Here is a 27,130-nt window from a genome sequence, read left to right as displayed (position 1 = left end):
TCAGCCTGTCTGCCCATGTACGATTTTTAATCTCATCTCAAAATGTAGCACATTCCTTTGGAATTGGACTGCTTTTTATAGCACTTTATCTATACCATATGGTGCTTAAAGCACCTCACATTCACCCTCTCATACACCAGTGGTGCTGTCAGGGCCCACTGGATCGAACCCACGACCTCACAGATGGGAGACGACCACTCTACCGCTGAGCCATGCCATCAGCAAATGGAAGAGCAAACACACAACATTCCAAGAGCAGCTGGGATACATCCTAGGCCAGTGATTCCCAGCCAGTGCGTTTTGGTCATGAGAGATCATAAGGTGGACTTCAGGGAAATTATGCAATTTTACCTGATACAAAAATGATTTTAACGGCGTCTTAGGGCCACGTATAAAAAATTTTTTTTCAGAGGGCGAGGGCAATATTCAGAGAAAAAAAAACTCGCAAATTTGGCACTTTATAAAGTGGCAGATTTGCGAGAGAAAAGCTTACTTTTTTTGCACGTATTTAACCATTTTTTACAACGGCGTATTAGGGCCACGTATGAATATATTTTTTTAGAGGGCGGGGCAATATTCTGAGAAAAAAATCGTAAATTTGCGAGTTTATAAAGTGGCAAATTTGCAACTTTATAAAATGGGAGATTTGTGAGAGAAAAGCTTACCTTTTTTTTTTTTGCAGTTATTTATCCATTTTTACAACGGCGTATTAGGGCCACGTATGAATATATTTTTTTAGAGGGCGGGACAATATTCTGAGGAAAAAAACTCGCAAATTTGCCACTTTATAAGCTCACAAATTTAAGATTTTTTTCTCGCAAATTTGCCACTTTATAAAGTGGCAAATTTACGACTACATCGTGGTAGATTTGCGAGAAAAAAAATCATGATATGGTTAATCTATGCTAAAGCAATTACTATCTCCTTATTTGGAAACCCGACCGAAAAGTATTGGCACAAACAGTCGAGCAGTGCGCTACGTGTATTTCTCGTAAGTTTTTGAGTTTTTTTCTTGCAAATCTGCCACTTTATAAAGTGGCAAATTTGCGAGAGAAAAACTCGGGAATTTGCAAGTTTATTCAGTGGCGAATATGCGACTATAAAGTGGCAAATTTGCAAGTTTTTTTCTCTGAATATTGCCCCCGTCCTCCAAAAAATATATATTTATACGTGGCCCTAATATGCCGTCGTACAATGTATAGCAACATGGATAATTAAATGTGCTTCCGCGAGATAGCAGAAAGCACATAATTAATCCCTGTATCCACTTTTATGGCATTTTTGTCTGGTACACCTGGAGATGTTTTTTTTTCAGTTGTACATTATTGGGCTTGGCTCAATAAAGGTTGGGAAACAATCATGTTCTAGGACTAAAAAAATAAAAATAAATGTTGTCTGGTTTATACTGTATATTTGGTTTCAAAAATGACAACAGCAATGTGCAAAAATTATTTGTAGAGCAAGAACAACAATTTAAGTGGAACAACAAATGAATTCACCTACATCATGTTACATACATAAAAGTAGTAAATAGCAGAAGGTATACTTGAACCTTTTTTGAATGTGAAGATCCTGAGTGTGTGTAGACACAGTTTGTACACCAGGGGTCAGCAGTCTTTTTCAAACGGAGAGTTGCATCTCGGCTTCTCGTTTGACTACCACACTTGAAAATAACACATTTTCTCAGCTTGAATTGTATGTCGTCATAAATAATGATTTCCATCTATGTGAAGACACGGATCATGAATCATGATTCCTCACAATAATAAGTTGACAACGTCAAATCATTATTATCAAATTGACGCGGTATAGGAAAAAGATAAATATCAATATGCCATACTTTATTTCTATAAAACTCAGCCAGTGTTTACATTGCCATATGATCACTTTCTACAAAATTCCTAAGCAATCACAATGCTCCTTTACTGGTGAGCTATTTTTAGAACATTCCAGCTCATGTGGTCCTTGGTGACATTTTGTACAGTATATTAAACGCTTTCCCAACACCTTGCAGCTCAAAACCTTGTTCCGGGTTTGTCCACAGGATCCAAACTTAACAGATAAACTATGATGCATATGTAGCATAATTAAGTGATAGACGTTCATTTATTACCATATACATAAATTGAAACGTTTTTCCAAGGAGCCTGCTTGATGTTCAATAAGCTAATTTTCACCCTTTTACTTTGATGCAATACATTTCTTCACTTACCAAACCTTTCTCCATAGGACATTTACATTTGTCTCTATAGAGAGCCTCATGGGTTTCCTTTTTTATTTATTTTATTTTTTTTATAGATTGACACAGAAAGATGACCACTCAAGAGTTGAGAATGTTGCGAGTATAGGACAATACAGTGGTCATCGACAGTGACCTCGTCTCAGGCAGCCTGCTGGGCATGATGCCATATGCTTCCCAATTGCCGACCCCTTGGCAGTTAGGTTGGCATCCGTGTGCTGCATGCGTCCACATCCCAGCAACAGCGTCACCGATTTGGGCTGGCTCTCTCAGGTCCCCGGCCAATCATACACAGACAGAGACAAATAATTCCAGAGGTAGCCAATAGTGATCCTGGATGTGCCGAGTGTCATCCCTCCCAGATGGAAATTCCTTAAACCCACCATATACACAAAACACAGACAGTGTATACATAGTGGGTGTCTGCACATCCTTGTGTTTACATAAATGTGTGTTGGAAAGAAGAGATAAAACCAGTCACTTGATTTTCAAGTGAATGTTTCACTTTATACTCCCAAGTAGGAGCGGTTAAGGCCTGACATTTTCTTTTTTGCATCTCAAGTGATCCTTTCACATGAAGCTTTCACACCAATTTTGGCTTTGGCTCTCTCTAGTGGTCGTTGGAAGAACTGAGGGTGTGTTTTAGTTACTATGTTATTATCAATGAAAGAAAAATCTTATTTTTAATCTTGTATATTTTATCATCACAGACTGATAAAACAAAAAGGACACATAATGCAGCTTCCTTTTTTTTTTGCACTTATGTATCCATTTTTACAATGGCGTATGAGGGCCATGTATAAATATATTTTTTTAGAGGGCGTGGTCAATATTCAGAGAAAAATACTTTTTTCTGTCGCAAATTTGCGACTTTATATAGTGGTAGATTTGCGAGAAAAAAACCCTCAGAAATTTACAAGAAATGCACGTATCGTAGCTATAGTCTAATCATGTGAGGATTTGTTGGTGGTTAATCGGACACTGTTTATAAAATGAAAAGGCAGGATGTAGACGGATTAATTCTTAAATTAAAACTTTACTCGTCATTCACCGCAGCCAGAGCGACAACACTTCCTGATCCTCTATCAGCTGACTAACACTATCCAATCAAATGCTAGCATACCATAGGTAAATGCAAGTGAATGACGGAGAGCAGCAGATTCGACACATCAATTTAGATACTTGTACAAAAAAATAGCAAATTGTATGAATGTGTAAATAATAATTCTGGAAACATAAATGTACAAGTAAATATACATTTTAACAAATTAATTTAAATGTTTGATCGTCCGGGTGTGAACCTTTAAAGAGTGAATGCTTACCATGATATGGTTAATCTTTGCTAAAGCAATTATTATCTCCCTATTTGGAAACCCGACCGAAAAGTATTGGCACAAACAGTCGAGTAGTACGCTATGTGTATTTTCTTATGTGTATAAGTTTTTGAGTTTTTTTCTCGCAAATCTGCCACTATATAAAGAAATCTGCCACTATATAAAGTGGCAAATTTGTTACTTAATAACCTCGCAAATTTGTCCCTTTATAAAGTTGCAAATTTGCGAGAAAAAAAATTGTAAATTGGCGAGATTATTAAGTGGCAAGTGGCAAATTGGCAAGTTTTTTTCTCGGAATATTGCCCCCACCTTCAAAAAAATAATAATAATAATTATACGTGGCCCTAATACGCCGTCATACATTTTCTACTGTAATTCTTACTGTATTCTGGTATATTGAGGGGACTGTTGCCATAAGGAAATTGCAATTTCTGCTTTTAGATTGTTGAACATCAGTGACGTGAAAGTCTTAAGAGTAACAATAATAGCACAAATAGAACACTCATAGATATTTAATTGGTCAGCAATCATCAAACAATCCACGCAGAAGAACTCAATAGCATCTGTTCTGGTGACACAATTATTTCGTCTGAAGAAAGAAAAAAGGAAGGGAAGGATGTCAGCATATTAGTTAATATTAGTGTGTCAAAGTTAAAGCATTAACTGATTAATTAATCACAAAAAATTATCATATTAATCATGAATTAACACAGATTAATCGCACTATTAATTTTGACCATAGATTATCCTTTAGCGTAAGGACAGCGGATGGCTACGTTAAAGGAAGCACAGGTTGTGTTTGAGCAATAAACATAATTACATGCATTAAAGTAAAGCATTTAATAAATGTTTGCGTATCACATTTAGAATATTTGTTCATGTCAAAATATTGGGCTCATTTTAAATTATGCAAGTAATTAACTGATTAGAAAAAAGAGGAAAATGAGAGTGTGCAGTGGATCCAAAAATGTTGAAGACGTCCTCATAAACATTAATTGTCAAAAGAATTAACACATAACCGGTGCTCTTCAAATTTGGCGGGAAACTTTTTTAATTACGCGATTAATTGTGATTAATCAAAATTCTAAGATGTGATTAATATGATAAAAATATTTAATCGTTTGACAGCTCTAGCTAATATACTGTACAAATGAGCAAAGAATGTCATCAGATGATATATATAAATCTGTTTAAAAAAAAAAAAAAGGGAAACTTTGTTTCTCACCTTAACCAGCGTGGCCAAGACACCATAGATGATGGAAATGAGAAAAAGCACAAGGAATGTGGCAGACATATACCAACTTTCCACATTGATGTCTTGATTAACAACTGCATGAGCAATGTCGTCCAATACGTTGCAATCTGGTAAAATCACTGTCAAAAATTAAAATGTATGTGATTATGCTTCATAACATAAAGTGCTGTGATCAATGTGCCGGACAGTCATGGATCATTTAATTAGTACCTGGATTTGTTACATTCAAGGTCAGCGTGAGGGTTGCATGCGTCACCCTGCAGGTGTGGACCGCCCCAGGTAACAGGTCGACTTGGGACAGGTGTAGGCGGCTCTGGATGCTGAACTTTCCATCGGGGCCTCTGCTGGGTTGACTGGTGTTGAAGTACAACAGCTCAACGGTGTCATCAAGAAACCAGGAGACGTTAATGGACGCCGGACTGAAGCCGAACACCAGGCACACAAGTTCACTTGAACCCCGCAGCAAGATGGCGGAAGGATGGCTGGGAGTCACTGTGGCTGGACATGAAGTCATTTATTGTCATAAACATTAAGATTGGGATTCCGCTCATTGTAAAATGGAGAAAATAATCATAAAGTGGTGCCCGTCTTTTTCATGTTGTTTCGATACATGCAAAGCCATTTTTGTTCTGTTGATTGTAATAAAGTAAAAAAAAAAAAAGTTTTTGTCTTCTTGGCTGATTTTTCTTCTACGCTTCCCGTTAACTCCCTGTGGCTGCGTTACAGCGCCACTCCAGACTTGGCATATACATTACAGCCGTTAAACGTCCTCAGCGTCTTCTTTTGGACACACGCAAGTCTTAAAATGCGTCTCTGTGTACGAGGTTTTTGAGGAACGAAGCCGGCTTTGCTTCCGTCTGGACGGGGCCCAACACACCTTGTTCAAAGGTTCAGCTCATCAGCAAGCTCTGCAGAAACCTGATTCTGATTGATTCAGGTGTGTTGGAGGAGGGAAACCTCTAAAAGATGCCAAACTACCCTTGAGGACCTGAGTTTGAGAGCTATGGTGTGAAGGGCATTGCCATTTCCAAATCCATTGTCGGCTAATTCTACAAATGTATATTTAAACTCTACCATGCAAAGTGAAAGTCATATATCACCAACACCCAAAAACACCACTGGCTTTTCTTTTTTTTCTTTTCTTTTTTTTCTTTTTTTCTGGGAGATCTCAGTATTGATGATTTGACATGTCATCATCATTGTTCTCCCTTTTTTTTTCTTTTTTTTTTTCACTGCCTTTTCTGAGAGTTCGCAACGTGGAAAAGTGTGCTGTGGTCTGACGAGTCCATTCAAAATGAGTGAATGTTTGCAAAACAGGAGTTTGAACATTTAATATGTTGGCTATGTAGGGTTTTAGACAGCATCTTAACTTAAGTGGAATTGGGATTTGTAGATAATTGAACTGGCCTGCAGCCTAAACCAGTATTTCCCAACCCTGGTCATCTGGGAACACTATCCAGCCTGTTTTACAGGTCTCCCTTCTCCAACACAGGTGAGGATGATTATCAGGCTTCCCCGGAGCCAACCGGTAAACTAATCATTGGAATCACCTGTGTTGGAATAGGGAGACCTGGAAAACAGGCCGGATAGTGTTCCCTGAGGGCCAGGGTTGGGAAATGCTGGCCTAAGCCATTTTATTTTCACTTCACTCAAGCAGCTGCATATGTGAAGCTTACTCACTCGTATTTCAAATTTAGGCTCACAACACAAAGCAAAAAACTATTAAGACAATAGACTGCTCAAAACTTGAAAAACTCGTAGGTTGGGGTACCACTGTAAAACATTGTGAAATTTGACAAACAATTTGAGCTCACCAAACACATCCTCAATTGTGCTTGTAAAAGGTGTTTCAGATGACTCATGTCTGACAGAACAAGAATAGCTGGATCCCCAGTCGTCACTCTTTGATACATTTAGCCTGCTGCTCATTGAAAAAGTGCTGCTACTGCTGTATTTCCATGAAGGGCTGTTAGTGTATGCAAGCGATGGCAGTCTTTGGCCATCTTTTTCCCAGTACACTATCTGGTTATCTGGGAAAAACCCAGAAACCAGGCAAGTAAGTGTGAGGTCATCGGAGGTTGACAGCTCAGAGACGGTCGGTGGTATTATGCGCACTGTTGGTGGATTCAAGTCTAGAGGAACACAAAGAGAGATAAAGTCAATGTTGATGCTTTGTTGGTCATTAAATTGTGTCAAGACTGCAATTGCACAAAACAAAACGACAATACCTTTGCTTTTGCTCACGCGACGCTCGTATCCCTGTTTGGAACACTTGTGTTTTGCCTCGCAAGACACTTGTTTATATGCATCCCAGTCACTTGCTAACACATTGAGGAAACTCCGAAGGGACTGTGTGTCATTGCCGTGACTGGACGGCTTCTCTGTATGAGAATTTTGGAAATATTTCTTCCCATCCAATTTCCATGAAATGGATAAATGATCAAGATGAACTCCGAGGAAAAGACAAGTGACGGTCACTTGATCCCTCTGCTGAGACTCTGCGAGTTTTGGTCCTTGAATATACACGTCAACTTTATGAAATGATGATGGGATTACTGTAAAAATACATAGAATGGATATTTTTAGATTCAATCTTACTCACTTATGCGTATAACGTTAGGCAAGCATTTACCTGAGCAGAAGTTGAGGGATTTTTTGACATTTTTATTCAGCCATCCATCAGACACTTCACAAGTGAATACTTTCCCAGTTTGCCACTCTGCTTGCTCTATGTCAAGTTGACTGGCCACAGACACACGTCCATCCGCACCCATGCTGATGTTGGTCATTGATGGAGGTCTTTGCTGAGACTCACTGAACCATATGATTTGAGGGTTGAAGCCCCATCCAGAGCATAGCAGTCTCTGGGGTCTTGACTCTTCACTGGGGACCAGAAAGAGCTCCACTGACGGCTCCACTGATAAAAGATAACATACTGATAAGGAAAACACATAGGTATTGAAAGAGGAATAAAATTATTTGTCCTCTTTGCGTGTTCCAAAACTTGAAGACAGATTTAATGTAAGAAAAAACACCTTTGCAAAAATGAATTTAATCTAACAGAGATCTCTGGACATCGTGACATGCTCCGAACATCACATAACAGGTGGAACTTCAGAGTGCCGAATGTGTCTCTTCCGCGTGTAAAATGGCTTCTTACAGTTAAAACCGACCGCCTCTCTTTCATTTGTAGACAAAACATACTCTCTGGGTACTTTTCCATGAGCGATGGCGAAAACAGAGTCAGGTGTGGGCGTATGTTCGAGACAGATTCTGTTCAAGGACTAAATGTGTTTTCGCACAAAACGCTGAGAAGGAATTTTTTAGACTAAATAATATGTCCCAGCTTAAGGTCAAATTATACCGAGATCAACACCACCTGCTATCCACGTCCACAAAACATTTCGACAAGGTTAATATAAAGAATTAAAATGTTAACAATGTATAACAATGGTTAATATATGAAAATAAAGAATTTAAATGTTAATAATATCTAACAATATGAAAGCAGCTCTCATGAATTAGCCACTCACCAAAAATGTTGTCAATGGTGTTTGACTGGAAGGTGCTAGAGAATCCTTGGTTCACTTTACAGGTGACACGTGTGTCATTCTTCATGAATGACTTTGGCAAACTGAAATGTGGACTGACGGAATGTGGGCCCGGGGCTTTAGAGAGTGCAACATAGTGTTTGTCAGAAATATCCACACCATTGACCTGAAAGTTGACGTAGAGGTCAACAGCATCAAGTTGCGTGACGTCACATTCAAACACAGCTCTGTCTGTCTTCTGCAAATCGGCAAGAGATCGCCTGATCACCACTGATGGAGCGTTCACTGCAGGCTCTGCTCGATCATGACAGGACAACATCAGAGTCTTCAGTCTGGCAGGTCTTTTACTCTCAAACAGAGGTGGCAAATCCAGGTCCAGAAAGGAAAAACCTTGTCACAGTTTACCTTAAAACACAGGTGCTTCAACTTAACAGGCAGGTCAACGAGCTATTAAATTCCCCAATGTGTTAGCAGGTGACCGACAAGTAAGCGAGCTTTTTCCTGCCGGTTGAGTGGAAGCGCATGTGGCTAAAGTATTTAACAGCTTGATTTAGCCTCAGGTGCTTCTACTCAACCAAGCTTGTTTACCTGCCGGTTGAGTAGAAGCGCCTGTGGCTAAAGCCTTAACAACTTGGCTTTAACCACAGGTGCTACTTGTCAACTTCCTCAATGTGAAAGTATATGAAATATACAAATATGAAATATGAAAGTGCCCGGCAGGTAAGCAACCTCCTTCCTGCTGGTTGAGTAGAAGCGCATGTGGCTAAAGTCTTAACATTTTTGATTTAGCCACAGATTTTGCTTCTACTCAACTGGCGGATAAACAAACTCTCATCTGCCAGTTGAGTAGAAGCACCTGTAGCTAAAGCTAAACGTTTTTCCTTTTTGGACCAGGATTTGCCACCTTTACTCTCAAATGTATGTTGATTTTCCTCAATGGCGCCTACCTGACATGGGTATGATCTCCTCAATATCTGAGAAGCAGCGATGCTCCACTTTACATTTCACACTCTTCATTTGCTTCCACAGATCTGCCGATACTGTCAGATCACTGACGATGTGAGATGCGTTGTTGTAGTGGCTCGCTTGGTCGTAAGTGTCTCCTGTTCCCTCCGCCAGCAATGTAACTACGGCATCCAATGCGGTGCGCACCGAACATATTGCTTTCACTTCTGATGTTTCCATCATGACGGCCTTGAAGCTGGGTAGCTCCACGTGAATGGAGGGAGGGTTGTTTGCCTGAGCTGCCAGATGACATAGCATGTTCATTATTGCCAGTATATACTTTATTCATGATGTATTGATGAGAGACTACAGCCGTACCTTCATACTTACTTTCACAAATACTGATGGATTTTTTCACTTCTACTTTGTTTTGATTTGACCTGCATGTAAAATTGGAGCCACTTTTCCACTCTCTCACAGTCGGCTCAATCTCACTGATGAGAGTGAAGGTTTTGGATCCTTTCACCACACTCTGGAATTTCCTGACGGGGGGTTGCGCAGCATCTACCTTTTGGTTGTCTTGTAGCCACTCAACACTCAGCGTGTCCGGAAAGAAGCCACTTATGATGCACAAAAGTTTGACGGCGGGGGCTCCCAATTTTTCCTCCCACACTGGATACAACGTCATGTCTGGAGGCACCGTAATCTCTGCTGACACTGAAATTGTAGGTTTTATTTGAACTTCATTTCTTTCTGTAGTCAATGTTGTTGTTGTTGTTCATAGCAAATTTAGACATACAGGCACATACCTTCAGATTGTTGACTCAACTCTAAATGTGAAGTCATTGGTTTTAGGGCAGAGTTTCACTTTGACAGTGTCTGGTATCGAACAGTCAGGTGGAAATGGGGCTGGCATGCGTGAGTAGAGGCATCAGCACAAGCAGCAGGTGAACGCAATGAGGGCGGGGGGAAAGACAAACACGCGCACAAACAAGCATACCGAGAGAGAGAGCGAGAGAGAGAAAAGAGCACCAAACACAGAAGTGAAACAGTATGGAGGAACTATGCGTGACTGACAGCAGGTGTGAGCAGGCCTGATGGCACACACAGTTGTGAGAAACACATTTCAATACTTTTTGTTATTCAAATCTCCTTCTAACAGCCTGTTGAATCCTGGTGCTAACATGATGTGAATGTTTTACAATTTCAGACATGAAGAGAGAAACCAAGCATGGCGGATATTCCCGCTGACATCATTTTTATATTTATTTAAAAAAAAAATTGTAAAGAAGTCAATCATTTGTACATGCACACTTATTACTTAAATGGTAAATACAAAGTGCATCCAAGAGACAATTTTTACAGACAATACCTGTTTTGTTTTTTTCATTTGACCTGAAAAAAAAAAGACAAATCAATATCCATCCTCTTAATAATAATAATAATAATAATAGTAATTGTATGAATAGATATGAACAGCATATACTGTACAGTGGATAGAAAAAGTCTTCACGCCCCTTTTCAAATGCAGAATTTTGCCATATGAAAAATTTAAATCAAGTTAAATAATTTTTCATCAATGTGCCAATTTAATGTCTATTATAACCTGTACTTTTGTTTTTAATGAAACAAAACATATTTTAAAGAGGGGAAGTAAGAATAAACAACTGACATAATGTGGTTGCACAAGTGTGCACACCCTCCTAAAACTGGAGACTTTGCTGTGTTGAATGAAAATGAACCGATCACATTCAAACTCATGATAAATGCAAGTCAGCACACACCTCCCGTCATTTCAAGTGTGTCTTACAGCAAATCAAATTTTACTGGTGCTTCATACAGACGCAATGTTCACCTATTTCCAATATTTGCTTTGGACTTCATTTTGTCAGATCGTTCAAATGTCCAAGTAGATCACAGTCATGCCTTATGAATTGAATAAATCTATGGGATGTTATTTTACCAACTTCACAAAAGACTCTGACAATATGAGTAGGATTTATTTTAATTCAGCATTTTAAGAGTTAATCACACTTAAAAAGTTAGCACGGTGCTTAGGTGTGCTAACTTAAATGTCAAGTTCGGTTAAATCTACTTCACCAGCGGTTAAAAAATGAACCAGGTTTTGAACAACGGGGCACAGATGTTTTAGTAGGTTTGCCGCTTTTCCTGATTAAAAAAAAAAAAGTATACTAGACCTACTCGCTAAAAATTCCTACAGCTACTTCATTGTTGACCAGTCCTCTTATCATTTTTTAATCCATTTTGGACTGGAGGGCCGTCCAGTTCTTGGTAATGTTTTCTCCACTTGATGATAACTGTCATATCTATATTCTACCTGATATATTTGAACACTGACCGAACCATCTGATGCTGTGGGAAATCTCTGCAGAGCATGGCTTGTGTTGTAAAATGTGTCAGGAAAATCCCACTAGAAGCTGCACTTTACTTGCAGTTAATGGTTACCGATTTTGAAAAGATTTATCTTGGCCTCATTTTTTTATATATATCACCTAGTATTTCAACAGGGGTGTGTTGACTTTTTATACACACTTTGTATATTGATATCGATGTGTTGTTTTGTAATGGCATTGCTGGATTCTTAAAGCTTTTACAGTGTGACAATATGATATCACCTTGAAAACAGTCGTTCCAATGCTGAAGAGTAGCGTGATGAGGAAGAGAAGGATGAAGGTCAGCGCTGTGTTTCCCATGTTATCTTGCTCTGCATCCACAGCATTGTTCCATTGGTGGTTTGTCTCCACCAGGACGTCTGGTGGACATACATTAGTACTTCAGTTAAAGCTCCAAATAAAGTATGCACCATTTTCAACGATAACTCCTCAAACAATTACCAGTCTGTTGCTCTTTGACACAGAAACAGTCAGCTTCTACTGTTTGTTGAAAAGCCCAATAGAAAAATGTGCAAAATGCTGATTTTGTCACCTAAAATACAGACGCTCCCCTACTTACGAACATTCGAGTTACGAACAACGGTACATACGAACATGTCTGCGCGTGTGTCGGAAAATGTCCGGAAAGAGATGCTGTAAGTTAGATTTTGTATTGCGCGCCTTTTTCCGAGTGTTTTCGCTCATAGATAAAGCCATCGCACTCTTCGAGCAGCAAGACCCAAATATTGAACGTTGCACAAAGGTTGCAAATCAATTGAATGATGCCATACAGTGCTACCGCATCATTTATGATGAAAAAAAGAAGGAAACTGTGCAATCGTCGTTGGATCGCTTCTTTCGGCCAGTTTCGAGTAAATCCTCCAAGGAAGATACTCATCAACCCTCATCTTCTTCTCCTCGACCCTCAACTTCTTCCTAAGTGTTCTTCCATTAAGTGTCTCTCGCTCTCTCTCTAACATACAGTACTGTACGTATTCTCTCCATTTTATTAAAAGTTTTTTTCAGTACAAACCAATGCAGGTTACTTGTACAAGCCTTAAACATACTTATATAAACCTTCAATATACTTATATAGGCTTTAAACATAAATTATAATACAAAATATAGCACTGAAGCAACTTACGAACGAATTCACCTTACGAACGATCGCTCGGAACGTAACTCGTTCATAAGTTGGGGAGCGTCTGTAATGCTAAAGACTGGAGACCCTGAAGTGCTTTTGAAAGCCTTCATTATTTGTGTGGCATGGGTGACTTTCATTTTGTGTTTTTAAACACACATTTATATGTATGACAAAAGAGACTGTGTTTGACCATTCGTTGTTGTTTTGTTTGGGTGGCAAGACCCAGCAGAGGAAGAAGACGAGCACAAGGACAAGTCACACAAATACTGCTATACTATAGCGTGTTTCTACAAGAACATATTAATGTGATAAACTCCAACATACCGAAATATGTGTTGCATGAATGAAGTCACATTCAGCAATAAATATATGCTAAATAATAACGACAACATGGACAGCTTGCGACATACAACAGTTGCAATGTATTTTTTTTTATTTGTATTTTAAATTTGCATTTAAAGACAAGACAAAATGTGGATTAACAAGCAGCAAACATTAAAGAGCATAACAGGAGAAGACAAAGTGACACATCTACTCAGTCTTGCACATTTCAGGGTCAATCGAACGTGCCGAAGTTGCTTTTCTGGGCAGTCGTGTACGTAATGGACCTGACTATGACATTGGAAGTGGTGGCCAGTGATTCGTGGTAAAGGATGCAGCTGTAGACCACATCAAATTTTTGCCACTGCTCAAGTTTGAGCGTTAACTGGCCATAGACTGAATATGAGCCTTGGCTTTCGACAGGTTCGGTGGTACTGTGAATGTCGGTGGAGTTTACGGGCTCGTCATCGACAAGCCAAGACACCAGAACCTCGTGGGGGAAGAAGTCTTTTGCAAAGCAAGTCAGGGTAACCGTGTCTGTTTTAATATGTTCCACTGGAGTCATCATAAAAAGTGAAGGACGCTGCAAAGGTTTACCTGCAAGAATGACAAAACATGTGCAAACAAGGGCCCAAACACAAACTTTTGCCGGAGAATGACAGATTTCTTACCAATAGTTCTTTCGTAGGATTGCTTTAGCTGGTGCCCGATATCTGAACGCAGCACAACACAGTTGCGCTTGATCCCCTTGCGCCATTCGTCATACGTGATGTCAAGGGAAGTGCTAAATACGCCCGTTTGACCTGCTGGGGGCGATATTGAGGTACCGGCCATATTCTTCCCGTCCTGGCTCTCCCAAGAAATATTCTGCACAGCCACAGACGACTGTTTGATGTTGACTTCACAGGTCACAGTTCCTCTTTTTTGCAAGAACATCTCCTCCATGGTGGGGCCCGTGATCTTCATGGTTACATCTGCTTCGGAGAATCCCTCACCTGTCGAAATGACAATTATTTAACATCATTTTAAAGTCTGCTTTAACGAATGGACTCCATTTCAAAGGAAAAGCAGAAATGTACTCACTGGATGAATCAGACGCACACTTGTGGATGACGTCTGACTTGAGAAAAACATCCCCCTGTGCACCTTTCCCTTTGAACTCACACGTTATGCCGGTGTCACGTGACCACTGGTCGGAATGGAGTGTGAGAAAGCTGGCAGCACTGTAAAGTGTCATTCCATCCGCGCCCTTTCTAGCCTTAGAATGAGTCTTGATTTCGTCTAAACTGTTGGAGATGTCCACTCCGTTTTTCAGCCATTTGAACCCGTAAACATTTGGGGAAAAATCTTTGGCAAAGCAGGCAAAAGAGGCCTCTTCTTGCCCATCAGGAGTGGCCAACACTTTAACAGTTGGCAACCTGTAGGCCTCTGAAAAACAAGCATAGTGACAAATATATGTTTGCGCAGTACAAGACTACGCATTTATGCACACGCAGGCATGATAGTGAGACAAGACCGTACATACAGTATACACACTGAGGCAAGCAAGCATAGATGAAACCCATGTTAGTTATTCACACACTGCTGGTGATGCAGGGAGATGAGGAAAAAAAAAGAAGCAAGAAACAATTTCGACGGTCAGCAGCTGCACAAGGGAGGATTCCGCCATTCCTTTCCACCTCACTGTTTGTTTACCAGAACCCCAAAAATATATATGGATATGTTGTGCTATTTAATTAAGTGGCAGTTTCTGTTAGTGTCATCTAATGAGGACCCTTGAGTGAATTTATGTTTTTTTTATTTATAACCAGCAGGTCAGGATGACTGTGGATTTTCATTTAACATTTCATGGCAGTTACCGCCTGACTTGCTCTAATATCAACATCATTAAATGACCAGAATAGCTTTTGTAGCTTTATTCCGTCACCCTCTTAAAATAATTGCCCACGTCATTTTTTTTGGGAAAAAAATATTATTATTTTTGCTTAAATTATCTACTCATGATGCAAATGGTTCCATTTTTTTGTATTTCCTGGAAAATCTGGAGAGAAAAAAAATGACTTAGGCAATTATTTTAAGAAGGCGTCAAAATGCAATTTATAAATTGTGTTTTCAAAAAATAATTAAATATATGTGAATGTCACAATTGCGATAAAAAGAACAGCAGTACTGTAATTGTCATGGAAATCCTCAATTTAAATAATAATAATAATTGAAATATACTTCTACAAATGCCATGCACACTTATCTTACGTCCAAAACATGATGCTATACAACATGCATTCAAAACCACCTTTAATAATTTTAGTTTAAAAAGAAGAGAAAAGTATTACCTTCTTTTTTGCTCATCACCACTTCAACATCTGCACTCGAATGTTTGGCAACACATTGGAATTTTGCCCTGTTATCCCAGTCCGCTTTCGTCACCTGGATTTGACTGACTCCCGTGAAGAGGTTATTGTTCTCCACGGAAGGGTACTGAACAAAGTCAGTCAAGGCGTTTCCGTCTTTGCTCCAGGTGAAGGTCAATGGAGAAGGTGTGAAGCCAGTGGCGAGACAACCAAGGCTGAGTATAGCCCCGGAGCCACATTGCATCAGAGGGAAGACGGTCGGTCTGATTGGTGTACCTGGCAAAATACATATTTTATACATCATTGAAATCAAAACCACAGTATTTGTAAGTAAGGAAATTGCACTTCAATCATTTGAAGCATAAAATATCACTTGCTAATTCAGCCATTAAAAAATTAATTCACAACACAATATGGAAAAGGATCAACAAAAACTTTGCTTTGTATAAGACTGTGATTCCCAAACTTTATGGAGCCAAGGCAAACATTTTAAGTCCCCAAAAAAGGATACACATGTCAATTATATACTTTTTACCATCTAATAAAAAATCATTAATTTGTCATTTCAACTTCTATAAGTCGCTGGCATAGGAAATGAGATGAACAAAGATACATCATTTGTTATAAAGAATCTTTCTTTTTTGCCAAATTTGATTATTCCACACAACACACTAATGTTACTCAGCACACAGTTTAAGAATCATTGAAACATCAATTAATTGACATTTTACTCAACTGGGAGACAAAGTTGAGTACACGTTTTAACATGTAAACAGTTTAACTGAAGACTTAAACAATTTGCTATTTTCTAAAACAAAAATATATATATTTATTGCCTTAATTTCAGTTGTGCGAGTTGAATATGAATTGATTAAAAAAAATGACACTAAAAGTGTTGTATGACAGATCTGCTCAAAATACAATGAATAATTGATCAATCATTGTTAGGCTTAAAAATGACACATTTCCACTGTTCAGCAGCCTAGACTACTTGACATTACTCACTCATCAGTAATGCTTAAATGATAAAAGAATGGCAAAAAAAAAAAAACGCCTCTAAATTTGGCATTTAGTACGTACTTATGTGTATCTAGTATGACAGAATAACAACACAATAACAATGTATCACTAAATCCTATTTAGTCCGTATTTTTTAAGTCAGTTTCCAGCCACAAAACATTTACTTACCTGCCGTTACTGTGACTTTGGTTCCTTTGCCCCAGTAGTCAAAAGCACCATCACATTGAGCAAATACAAGTGCAATGTAATACAAAAACTTTACGAGGCAGTTTTTCAGACACAAAACATCAATTACTACTTACCAGATGTAACTGTGACTTGGGTTCCTTTACCCCAGTAGTCGAAGTATCTACACAGTGATAAAATGTCATTTGTTGCCATTGCAAATACCATGAAATGAACAAAAAAAAAAAAATGAATACAGGAAAACCAGTTCCTCAAATAAGTGCTGTGTTTCTCAATCACCTCCCTTGAGAGGTTGATTTCCTGTCATCTTGATTGTGTCTAATCCAACGGTTAGTGAAAATGAGTTGACCTCTCCACCCAAAAAAAAAAACATTACTTTAATGTTTATAAAACTAACCAAAACTATGACTAGTGAAAATATCCTGTTTTCATCTTGTCAAACAATTTCATACATGAGTTTTCCGGGTTTATTTTAAATATATTTATTCTGATATTAGTTGGGCCTATTGTAAGCATTTCACCTTGTGAGATTGGTTAGGTATGGCAAAACAGTACAGTTTTGTCGACTTTGTTTTGAGTTTGATTTAGTTTTGTCATGTTTTCCCTGGGTGCTTTTTTTCATGTCATGTCTTGCTCGTTATGTTTTTGTTTCCACCTGTTCTCGTCAGCCCAGTCCCTTGTGTCAACCAGTCAGCTTCCCCTAACTATTTGTGTCTTGTCCAAGTGTACCTCGTTCTCACGTCAGTATGCTTGTATTAATGCTGCATTCGAGCATTTCCGACTTCATACCAGGAAGTATGCACGGGAACGTCCCGTTAAACTCGGAAAGTCGGGAAGGAGGAACACTTCTCCGCCCGGTTTAACCTCTAGGCGTTATTGTGACCCGTTTTTGGCTTTTTGTTGGTTCTGACCCAGCCATTTCAAAATAAAATACTGCCCACGGGTTAAATCTGACATCACTTGAAAATGACATACCCTGTACAGACAAAGTCCATGAATGGCGAAACGTGATTTATACAAATATAAACATATCCATTTATTTATTATAAGATTAATTTAGTTATTCGAAAAAGTAACTTTACATAACCCAATGTGATTTCAACTGACTGTGTCAACCAATCCATTCCAGTCCTTCCCCTGCAGGCTGCCTGACCCACGCAGTGTGGTAGCTGCTCGAGTCATAAGACACTTGACAGGCGACGTTCAACTCCTGAGTCGCCGGTTGGGTCAACTGTTGGCACTTGACACCTGCTGAACATCATGTTAAATGTTGAAGGTGAGGAGTCAAAGGTCACGTGTGCCTCAGTGCCACTCACTGGAAGCAGCAGCAGCAGCACGACGACACACAACATGGTTGGGACTGAAGGTGTCCTGATGGGAACGTCTCTTCTGCCAGGGCCCGACTGCAGGTTTTATAGCAACCCGGGTGTGTCACGGCTTGAGAAGGGAGGACCCAGATGCAGTGAGGAAGGCGAGCCACGGCAGGAATGCGGATAACTTTGATTTAATGTAGAGATAAACGCAAACACAAAATCACGCACACAGGCGGACAAAAGTAAACACAAACTCACGCGCACAGGCGGATAGCAAACAAACTCAAAATCACGCACACAGGCGGACGAAAACAAACACAAACTCACGCGCACAGGCGGATCACAAACAAACTCAAAAGCACGCACAGTGGCGGCAAAAAGGTCAGTCATGGGCAGCAGGAGAAACACTTGTAGGACGAGTACAGTCAGGTCAAGAGAGCGGCGTCTCGGAGTAATCACCCGACACTCCTTGCTGTGTCCATCAGGCTTTTATTGAGGTCTGATGGCAAGATGGCATGATGGGCAGCAGGTGTGTATGGTGGGCGGAGCCCACCAGCTGACCCAAATCATGACAGGGTGGGGCCTTCACTTTGCATAGTGGCACTGCATGGGATATCAAAGATGCTAGGTGTATATTTGTAATCAGGTGGCTACTGTACACTTTAAAACACATGCATCTTCAGTTTACTGAATGTATTGCTTTATTATACAACACAACAAAATATTGAAACACATTTCAACATTTAAAGACATTTCATCATTTAACAGTACAGCGTCGCAAAACACTGTAAATTGCATTTACAATTCTAGATTTTTTTTTAAATTAATATCTCTCCTTGACGGGGTCATTCAAAAATGAGCATATTATCCCTGTTATTTGATTATGATAAGCTTGAAAAGGCATTAAAATGACAAAAATCAAGCATGTGTGTGAACCCTCTTATTGTGGCAGTTAGTAACTTTTTAGTTTTGCCAATTAGAAGTACCTCAAAGTGATTATTAATTATGTTGATTCTTTATCAGAAGTAAAAATGAAAACACATTCAAATTCATTCTCAGGTTCATGTCTCAATTCTCTCACGAAAAATGCAAAACAGGAAGCATCGGCGGGCAACTAAAAATATGCTAACTAATCATGTCTCTCTTATGACATACGAGTGTTACACGTTTTCGTTCTTGCGACTTTAATTTGACCACAGAATGTCAAAAACACGAAACATCTTTGGTAATTGCACGTTTTCTTAATGTGTTATCTGACTTGCAAGTGTTCTTTTGCCTCATGAGCATTCAATGCATTTTGACAAAAAGATGCTTTTGTTTGACATGAGCAGGTGGTCTCCCAGGGGTGCAGCCAGAAGATGTTGGTTGTTGTTGTTTTTTACGTCAAAATGTTACTTACTGCCTGTACTATTAACAAAGCTTGCCTTTAATGATGCTTAACCCCTGCAAAGAATTTCCTTCACATGATATACCATATAACTTGTGGCGCACTGATTAGCATGTCCCTCTCACAGTTCTGAGGTGCAGGATTCAATTCTGGCTCCAACCTTCTTGTGTGGAGTTTGCATGTTCTCTCTGAGCCTGTGTGGGTTTTCTCTGGGTACTCTGGTTTCTTCCCGCATTCCAAAAACATGTATGATAGGCTGATTGACCACCCTAAATTGCCCATAGGTGTGAACGGTTGTTTATCTATGTGTAGCTGGCGACCAATTAAGGATGTAGCTACCTGGTGTCCTGGCCATTGACAGCTGGGATAGGCTACAGCATTCCTGTGATTCTCGTGAGGATAATCAGTTCAGAAAAGTGATGGATGATATATATTGCGTGGGTGTGTTTTTTTTAAAGGTGGGTGGGTATGAGGTGTGTGATTAGTACAATTTGGATGTCAACAAGACTCATGGAAAGGATTGTTTGTTTTTGAGGGTTCCACTGTACAGGGTTCATACTTTTGTCAAAAATCTAATGTAAGCAGTTTTCAAGCTTTTTTTGGATCAAAGTTCAAAGTATTCCAGCATTAGAGATGCAGATTTCATATTAATTAATGTATACATTTTAAAATCTAAGTGTTTGTAAATGTAATGCATATCCAGTCAAGTTTGGCAATTTAAGAGCTAATGTTCATCTTGATGTTGTCCCGTGTGTCAAATATGCTATTTGTACATGCAGTACATGTCATTGGATTTCATAGAGAACTGTTGTTTTCAAGTGTTGCTCATTGCATAATTAGCTGACATTCATATGTGACAACAAGTTTGTCCTTGTGCTTGCAGTTTGTAAATCAAGTGCCGGTTGAATGATCACATCATCACTGGTTTTTGCTATGGTGTGTGACACTGTGCCACCCCAAATATACACAATGACACACGCCTATTCAAAAACCTCCCAGCTCTAGCATGTGCCAAAGGTATTTTTGACAGACAAAAGTTTTAATATAAGCTCTGGTCCATTTAAGTTGAAATGTTGACATTTTAAATAAATGAATCAAATATGATATGCCAACTACATTTTAACAGCAAAATCTCGTATCTAGTATTTTTTTTATTATTATTTTGTTTTTTCTTCAGTCAGCGCCATTCTAATTCTTACATTTTTGGTACTGATGTAAGTAAGATGTAGACAAAACTGGCTCTTTTTTTTTATATTGGTGCAAAATAATTGTTTTTTGTGGCTTTTAGCTGTTATTGTCTCTCGCCGTGCACTGGGCAGAAATATACTGTATTTCCAAAACCATCACTTTCACAAAACTCAAAAATGGGGAGAGAAAGTCATTATTACACCTTAAATGCGGAGAAAGAATTTCGCCCCACTTATGTGGGTGTGACAATCAGTGGTACTTTAACTTTTTTATATATTGGTCAATAACTTGAAGAAAAAAAATACATGTTCATGTGGCAACTGACCAATATTATTGATTTAAAACAATATTTATGAAATTGACCACATTTTGACATCATAGGCTTAACACATAACACACACCCTGTCAAAAAACTCCCAGCAGAGAGACAAACTTTTTAATATCAATAAACTTCCAAATGAAATACTTGATAGGATGGAGATCATTATGTATAACATTATTTTTCATAATGTCTCATTTAGAATAAATGGATCAAATATAATATGTCTTTAAATGATTTATGAACAGAAAATGACCAAGCTATATCTTGGAATGTATGTTTGTTGTAATCAGTGTCCTTTGTATTATTTTTATCATACGGCTGTGTGATTCAGAAACGGCAACACGTATTGATAAACTAAGGGGTAAAAGAGCTGCAAACTCAAATAAAGTGGAAGACAGATACACAAGGAATTGTACAATTTGAAGTTCAATCCATATTTTCTGAATGGAAAAAAAAAGTCGGAGGTCACACAATTGCCATGTGAAATGACATCCAGTTCACTCTCACTTGTGTAAAGACAGACTTCATGGGTAATTTTGTTTCATTTTTATTTTATTTTTGGCAGTGGTTCATTTTTCTTATATATATCATTTTTGTATCGGTAAGTGCAGAATAAGGTTGTTAGGTAACATTTCCATCACAAAGACATTCATTCATTTATTAATAAATCACAACCCATCATTATTACAATCATTATTCGTGTAGTAGTAGTTGTTTGATGTGGGATTTATTTTATTTTATTTATTTTAAATAAGTTTTGCGCATATGTTTATGTCATTCAGAAAGAGGAAACTGGCCCATTGGCCATTAGTTTTTGTGGCTTTTAGCTGTTATTGCCTCTCGCCGTGCTTCTGGCACAGTAATACACAGCTGCATCCTCAGCCTTCAGACTGCCCATGTTTAGATGGAGCTGGCTGCTGGAGTCCTGTCTGGAGATGCTGAATCTACCCTGAACTGATGCGGAGTAATATGTCGGCGTACTCCATGTGCCTTTATAAGCGATCCATTCCAAGCCTTTACCGGGCACCTTTCGGATCCAGCTCCACTGATTGCTATAAAAAAATCTGAGCCAGATGTTTTGCATGTCAGAGTGTGGGATTCTCCGGCTCTTTTCATGGCAGGTTCCGACTGTTCTATGCTCCAGCCTTCAGCGGCCGTCAAAGCAAAAAGAGCAACCATCAGGCATGTTAGCACTCTGTCTGGCATCTTGGAAGCAGGAATCACTAAGGTTTTCTGATGGGTTCTGCACTTGCTTGAGGGCATGGCAGCAGGTTTTATAGTGTGTGTGTTTTACATAGAGGGAAATGGCATCTTAAAAGGATGGTGGGATGCTTTTAACCGCAGCACAATTTGACCATATGAAGAAACAGAATCATGCTCCATGGTGTTTTGAATTCACTTCAACCATGTCAAATGTTTGCAAATGGCCGTTTATTGAAGTGATTTACATTTCTAAAACTAACATGACTAAAACCAACATGCTGAATAGCGCTCTCATCACAGGATAAAATGGCGATAAATATGTCACATATGTGTGACAAAATTGTTGTCAGGATCATTATCATGTTTACTAAGAGGATTATAAAGTTTTATGATAACAAACATTATAAAAAAAACTGGAGGGTAATTGAAATAGAGGAAATGGGGTTTGCGAGGGGAAAATATGAACAATTTTATTTCATTATATCTTGCAAGGGTGGAAGACTAGTTAGCACGTCCGCCTCCCAGTGCAGAGGATGTGAGATCGAGTCCGGGCTTCGGCCTTCGTACTCCGGTTTCCTCCCACATTCCAAAGGCATGCATGGCAGGTTAATTAAACACTCCAAATTGTCCATAGGTGTGATTGTGAGTATGGTTGTTCGTCTCTGTGTGCCCTGCGATTGGCTGGCAACCAGTTCAGGGTGTACCCTGCCTACTGCAGGAAGCCAGCTGGGATAGGCTCCAGCACCCCCGTGACCCTTGTGAAGACAAGCGGTTAAAAAAATGGATGGATATATCTTGCAAAGTGATATTTGTTAATTATGTACAAAAATGAACCAAATGATGTTAACACAATTCCTACTGTAATACTTTTGTTACTGTTCTATGCATTTTCTGTCCCATATTAAAGCTTTTAGAGGCCACTTAAAACCTGCTTCCCTGTCTTTAAAAAAAACTTCTCTTTAAAAAAAAATATATGTATATTTTTATTAATTTAAGATCAGTCTTCTTTTATAGGGGAGTGGGTGTGCATGGTGTTGAGGACTCAAGTGCAGAAAAGCAGGCAAAGCAAGGCAGGTATTTAATTAATTTAGGGCTGTCAAAGTTAAAGCATTAACTAATAAACAAAAAATTATCGCAATAATCATGTATAATCACACTATTAATTTTGACCACAGATGATCCTTTAGGTGACAGCGGATGGTTACGTTAAAGGTAGCGCAGGTTGTGTTTGAGCAATAAACATAACTACATGCATTAAAGTAAAGCATTTGATAAATGTTTGCGTATGACATTCAGAATGTTTGTTCATGTCAAACTATCGGGGTCATTTTTTTCCATTTTAAATTATGTAAGTAATTAACTGATTAGAAAAAGAGGAGGATGAGAGTGTGCAGTGGATCAAAAATGTTGAAGACGTCCCTATAACATTAAATGTCAAAAGAATTAACACACAACAGGTGCCCTTTAAATTTGGAGGGGAAAAAATCTTGATGAAAAGCCTTTTTTAATCAAAATTCTAAGATGTGATTAATTTGATAAAAAAAAACATTTAATCGTTTGACAGCTCTAATTTAATTACAAAAACACAAAATGAAAACGAGGCAATTTGGAATCTCCAAGAAACAAACAAAAGTAAAAAAAAAATGTTTTTTTAAAAGATCCAAAGACACAAACAGACTAAATGTACATGGAGACATGACAAGCATGGACTTACATAAGAACGGACTATCTGTCAAAGTGCTAACGACAAGCAGCATAGACTAACTAAGACTGTGCATGCTCTCGAGTCACGCTGAAAGTGATGTCATGCGGCCGACAAATGTGGCCTTCGGAGGGCCGAGCCTTGTGAATTTGGGCACAGCCACTGAGACATTGAGAAACACCAAAGTCAAGTATGACAGTATGCCTGAGCTACTTTAATTTCTTTTCTTTGGCTTTTTCTCTCCAAATTAGGTTTAATTCCAAATTGTACAACATTGACGATGTTCAACATTAGAGGTTCTGCTTCAATTTGTAAAGTGCTACGCAGAATTTGTTGTTGAACAAAAACTCACAGAAGCTTAACAAATGACAAACTGATCTGATGACGTAGCTGAGACTTGTTGATCATGTTAAATGTGATCCCTCAAATGAATTGCACTTAATATAGATCGCATCCAGAAGGAACAGGACTAAGCATGGGTAATCCCATTTTGAGGAAGTAAGAATTGGGTGACCTGTGATACAATTCTGAGAACTCCTCCTTCTGTTTTTGCTTCTTACTTTTTTGTACAAGTCTCCTGACGATTTGTGTCATTGTGGATGTCTGGCACAGTAATACACAGCCGTGTCTTCAGGCTGCATATTCTGTCCAGTTAGGGTTACTGTTCGGCTGGAGCGGTTGAGCTCAATTCCGAACTTGTTACTCAGGGAGTCCTTGCGGTAACTTTCGTTCCCGATCCATTCCAGTCCTTTCCCTGCAGGCTGCCTGACCCACGCAGTGTAGTAGCTGCCCGTGTCATAAGACACTTGACAGGCGATGTTCAACTCCTGACCGGCCCGGATAGTCAGAGTCGGCGGTTGGGTCAACTGTTCGCACTTGACACCTGTGAAGGACATCATGTTAAATGTTGAAGGTGAGGAGTCAAAGGTCACGTGTGCCTCGGTGCCACTTACTGGAAGCAGCAGCCAGCAGCAGCAGCAGCACGACGACACACAACATGGTTGGGACTGAAGGTGTCCTGATGGGAACGTCTCTTCTGCCAGGGCCCGACTGCAAGTTTTATAGCACACGGGTGGGGCCCTTACTTTGCATAGTGGCACTGCATGGGCTACTAAAGACAGTCGTCGATACAGTTATGGATTTGTAAACATATGCGTCATTCCCTATTTCCAACTTAACTAAAATAACCACAATACTGAGACTTACATTCATTATAAAAGAAAATGTTTTAAATGAACATCTCTCTTTGATGATGACATTCAAAACAATGTTGTATTTTAAGCTTAAAACTTCATTAATGTGATAAAAAAAAAAATCAAGCATGTGTGAACAACAATTGAACAAGGTGGACTGTATCTAACAAGGTGAACATGTTGCATCATCAAAAATTTGACATCCCTTTTTTCTCATGTTTTTGGAATATTAGGGAATCTACGTCATGCTAATTCATTGTCAGAATTAAACATTCATTTTCAGGTTCACAACCTGTCTTTCTGCTTTCATGAGAAAAATGCAAAACAGCAATGTTAAGGTAGTAGCGTCAAAACAATTATGTTGTTCACCTGGCAAATAGTAGGTTTTTTTGTTTGTTTTTTTTGCTGTTCCATTTTTGTAATTTTAATTTAACCATGTCACAAAAAGCACGCTCTCAGCCAATATTTTGTGTTCAAGTGTTCTTTTGCCGCATGAGCATTCAATGCGTTCTGAGTGAAAGATGAGTTTATGGTTCCTGTTTGATATGAGCAGGTGGTCTCCCAGGGGTGCAGCCAGAAGATTTTTTTTTTTTTTAAACGGTAAAATGTTACTTTGCCTGTATTGTTCAAACTATACTACAATATACATGGATGTGCATGTAATGTCTATCGCTGGCACTGGGCAGAAATATACTGTATTTCCAAAACCATCACTTTCACAAAATTATTATTACACTTTAAATGCGGGGAAAGAATTTCGCCCCACTTATGTGGGTGTGACAATCAGTGGTACTTTAACTTTTTTATATATTGGTCAATAACTTGAAGAAAAAAAATACATGTTCATGTGGCAACTGACCAATATTATTGATTTAAAACAATATTTATGAAATTGACCACATTTTGACATCATAGGCTTAACACATAACACACACCCTGTCAAAAACCTCCCAGCAGAGAGACAAACTTTAATATCAATAAACTTCCAAATGAAATACTTGATAGGATTGAGATCATTATGTATAACATTATTTGTCATAATGTCTCATTTAGAATAAATGGATCAAATATAATATGTCTTTAAATGATTTATGAACAGAAAATGACCAAGCTATATCTTGGAATGTATGTTTGTTGTAATCAGTGTCCTTTGTATTATTTTTATCATACGGCTGTGTGATTCAGAAACGGCAACACAACGTATTAATAAACTAAGGGGTAAAAGAGCTGCAAACTCAAATAAAGTGGAAGACAGATACACAAGGAATTGTACAATTTGAAGTTCAATCCATATTTTCTGAAGGGGAAAAAAAAGTCGGAGGTCACACAATTGCCATGTGAAATGACATCCAGTTCACTCTCACTTGTGTAAAGACAGACTTCACGGGTAATTTTGTTTCATTTTTATTTTATTTTTGGCAGTGGTTCATTTTTCTTATATATATTATTTTTGTATCGGTAAGTGCAGAATAAGGTTGTTAGGTAACATTTCCATCACAAAGACATTCATTCATTTATTAATAAATCACAACCCATCATTATTACAATCATTATTCGTGTAGTAGCAGTTGTTTGATGTGGGATTTATTTTATTTTATTTATTTTAAATAAGTTTTGCACATATGTTTATGTCATTCAGAAAGAGGAAACTGGCCCATTGGCCATTAGTTTTTGTGGCTTTTAGCTGTTATTGCCTCTCACCGTGCTTCTGGCACAGTAATACACAGCTGCATCCTCAGCCTTCAGACTGCCCATGTTTAGATGGAGCTGGCTGCTGGAGTCCTGTCTGGAGATGCTGAATCTACCCTGAACTGATGCGGAGTAATATGTCGGCGTACTTGATGTGCCTATGTAAGCGATCCATTCCAAGCCTTTACCGGGCACCTTTCGGATCCAGCTCCACGGGTAGCTAGAAAATTCTAAGCCAGATGTTTTACATGTCAGAGTGTGGGATTCTCCGGCTCTTTTCATGGCAGGTTCCGACTGTTCTATGCTCCAGCCTTCAGCGGCCGTCAAAGCAAAAAGCACAACCACCAAGTATGCTAGCGCTTTGTCTGCCATCTTGGAAGCAGGAATCACTAAG

General features: G+C 38.8%; 1 protein-coding gene across 1 annotated transcript; it reads right to left on the bottom strand.

Annotated features, from left to right (window-relative positions):
- Nucleotides 1-1,820: 1,820 nt before the first annotated feature.
- ighd (immunoglobulin heavy constant delta) lies at nucleotides 1,821-27,130 on the bottom strand. The gene is made up of 17 exons (XM_077555583.1): nucleotides 26,749-27,130; nucleotides 21,868-21,878; nucleotides 16,856-16,902; nucleotides 15,516-15,809; nucleotides 14,266-14,610; nucleotides 13,854-14,177; nucleotides 13,420-13,779; nucleotides 11,948-12,097; nucleotides 9,715-10,041; nucleotides 9,327-9,623; nucleotides 8,362-8,673; nucleotides 7,461-7,745; nucleotides 7,057-7,383; nucleotides 6,643-6,960; nucleotides 5,039-5,326; nucleotides 4,799-4,947; nucleotides 1,821-4,162 (listed from the first exon to the last, which is right to left on the bottom strand). Exons 1-17 carry the CDS (start codon nucleotides 27,106-27,108, stop codon nucleotides 4,154-4,156), a joined length of 4,203 nt encoding a protein of 1,400 aa, XP_077411709.1. The 5' UTR covers nucleotides 27,109-27,130; the 3' UTR covers nucleotides 1,821-4,153.

The sequence above is a fragment of the Vanacampus margaritifer genome, chromosome 2, assembly GCF_051991255.1.
Source record: "Vanacampus margaritifer isolate UIUO_Vmar chromosome 2, RoL_Vmar_1.0, whole genome shotgun sequence".
In the NCBI taxonomy this organism is placed as follows: domain Eukaryota; kingdom Metazoa; phylum Chordata; class Actinopteri; order Syngnathiformes; family Syngnathidae; genus Vanacampus; species Vanacampus margaritifer.
The sequence above is the reverse complement of the archived record's forward strand: the minus strand, read 5'-3'. Positions and strand labels throughout refer to the sequence as shown.

What these genes read in the sequence shown, in the direction of transcription:
- ighd (XM_077555583.1), bottom strand. Translation starts at nt 27,108, where the DNA reads ATGGCAGACAAAGCGCTAGCATACTTGGTGGTTGTGCTTTTTGCTTTG. An exon ending in CCAAGTCACAGTTACATCTG is followed by an intron (nt 15,810 to 16,855) that starts GTAAGTAGTAAT and finishes GTATTTTGCCAG; the next exon opens with GTACACCAATCAGACCGACC. An exon ending in TCGCGTGAGCAAAAGCAAAG is followed by an intron (nt 6,961 to 7,056) that starts GTATTGTCGTTT and finishes GTGTTCCTCTAG; the next exon opens with ACTTGAATCCACCAACAGTG.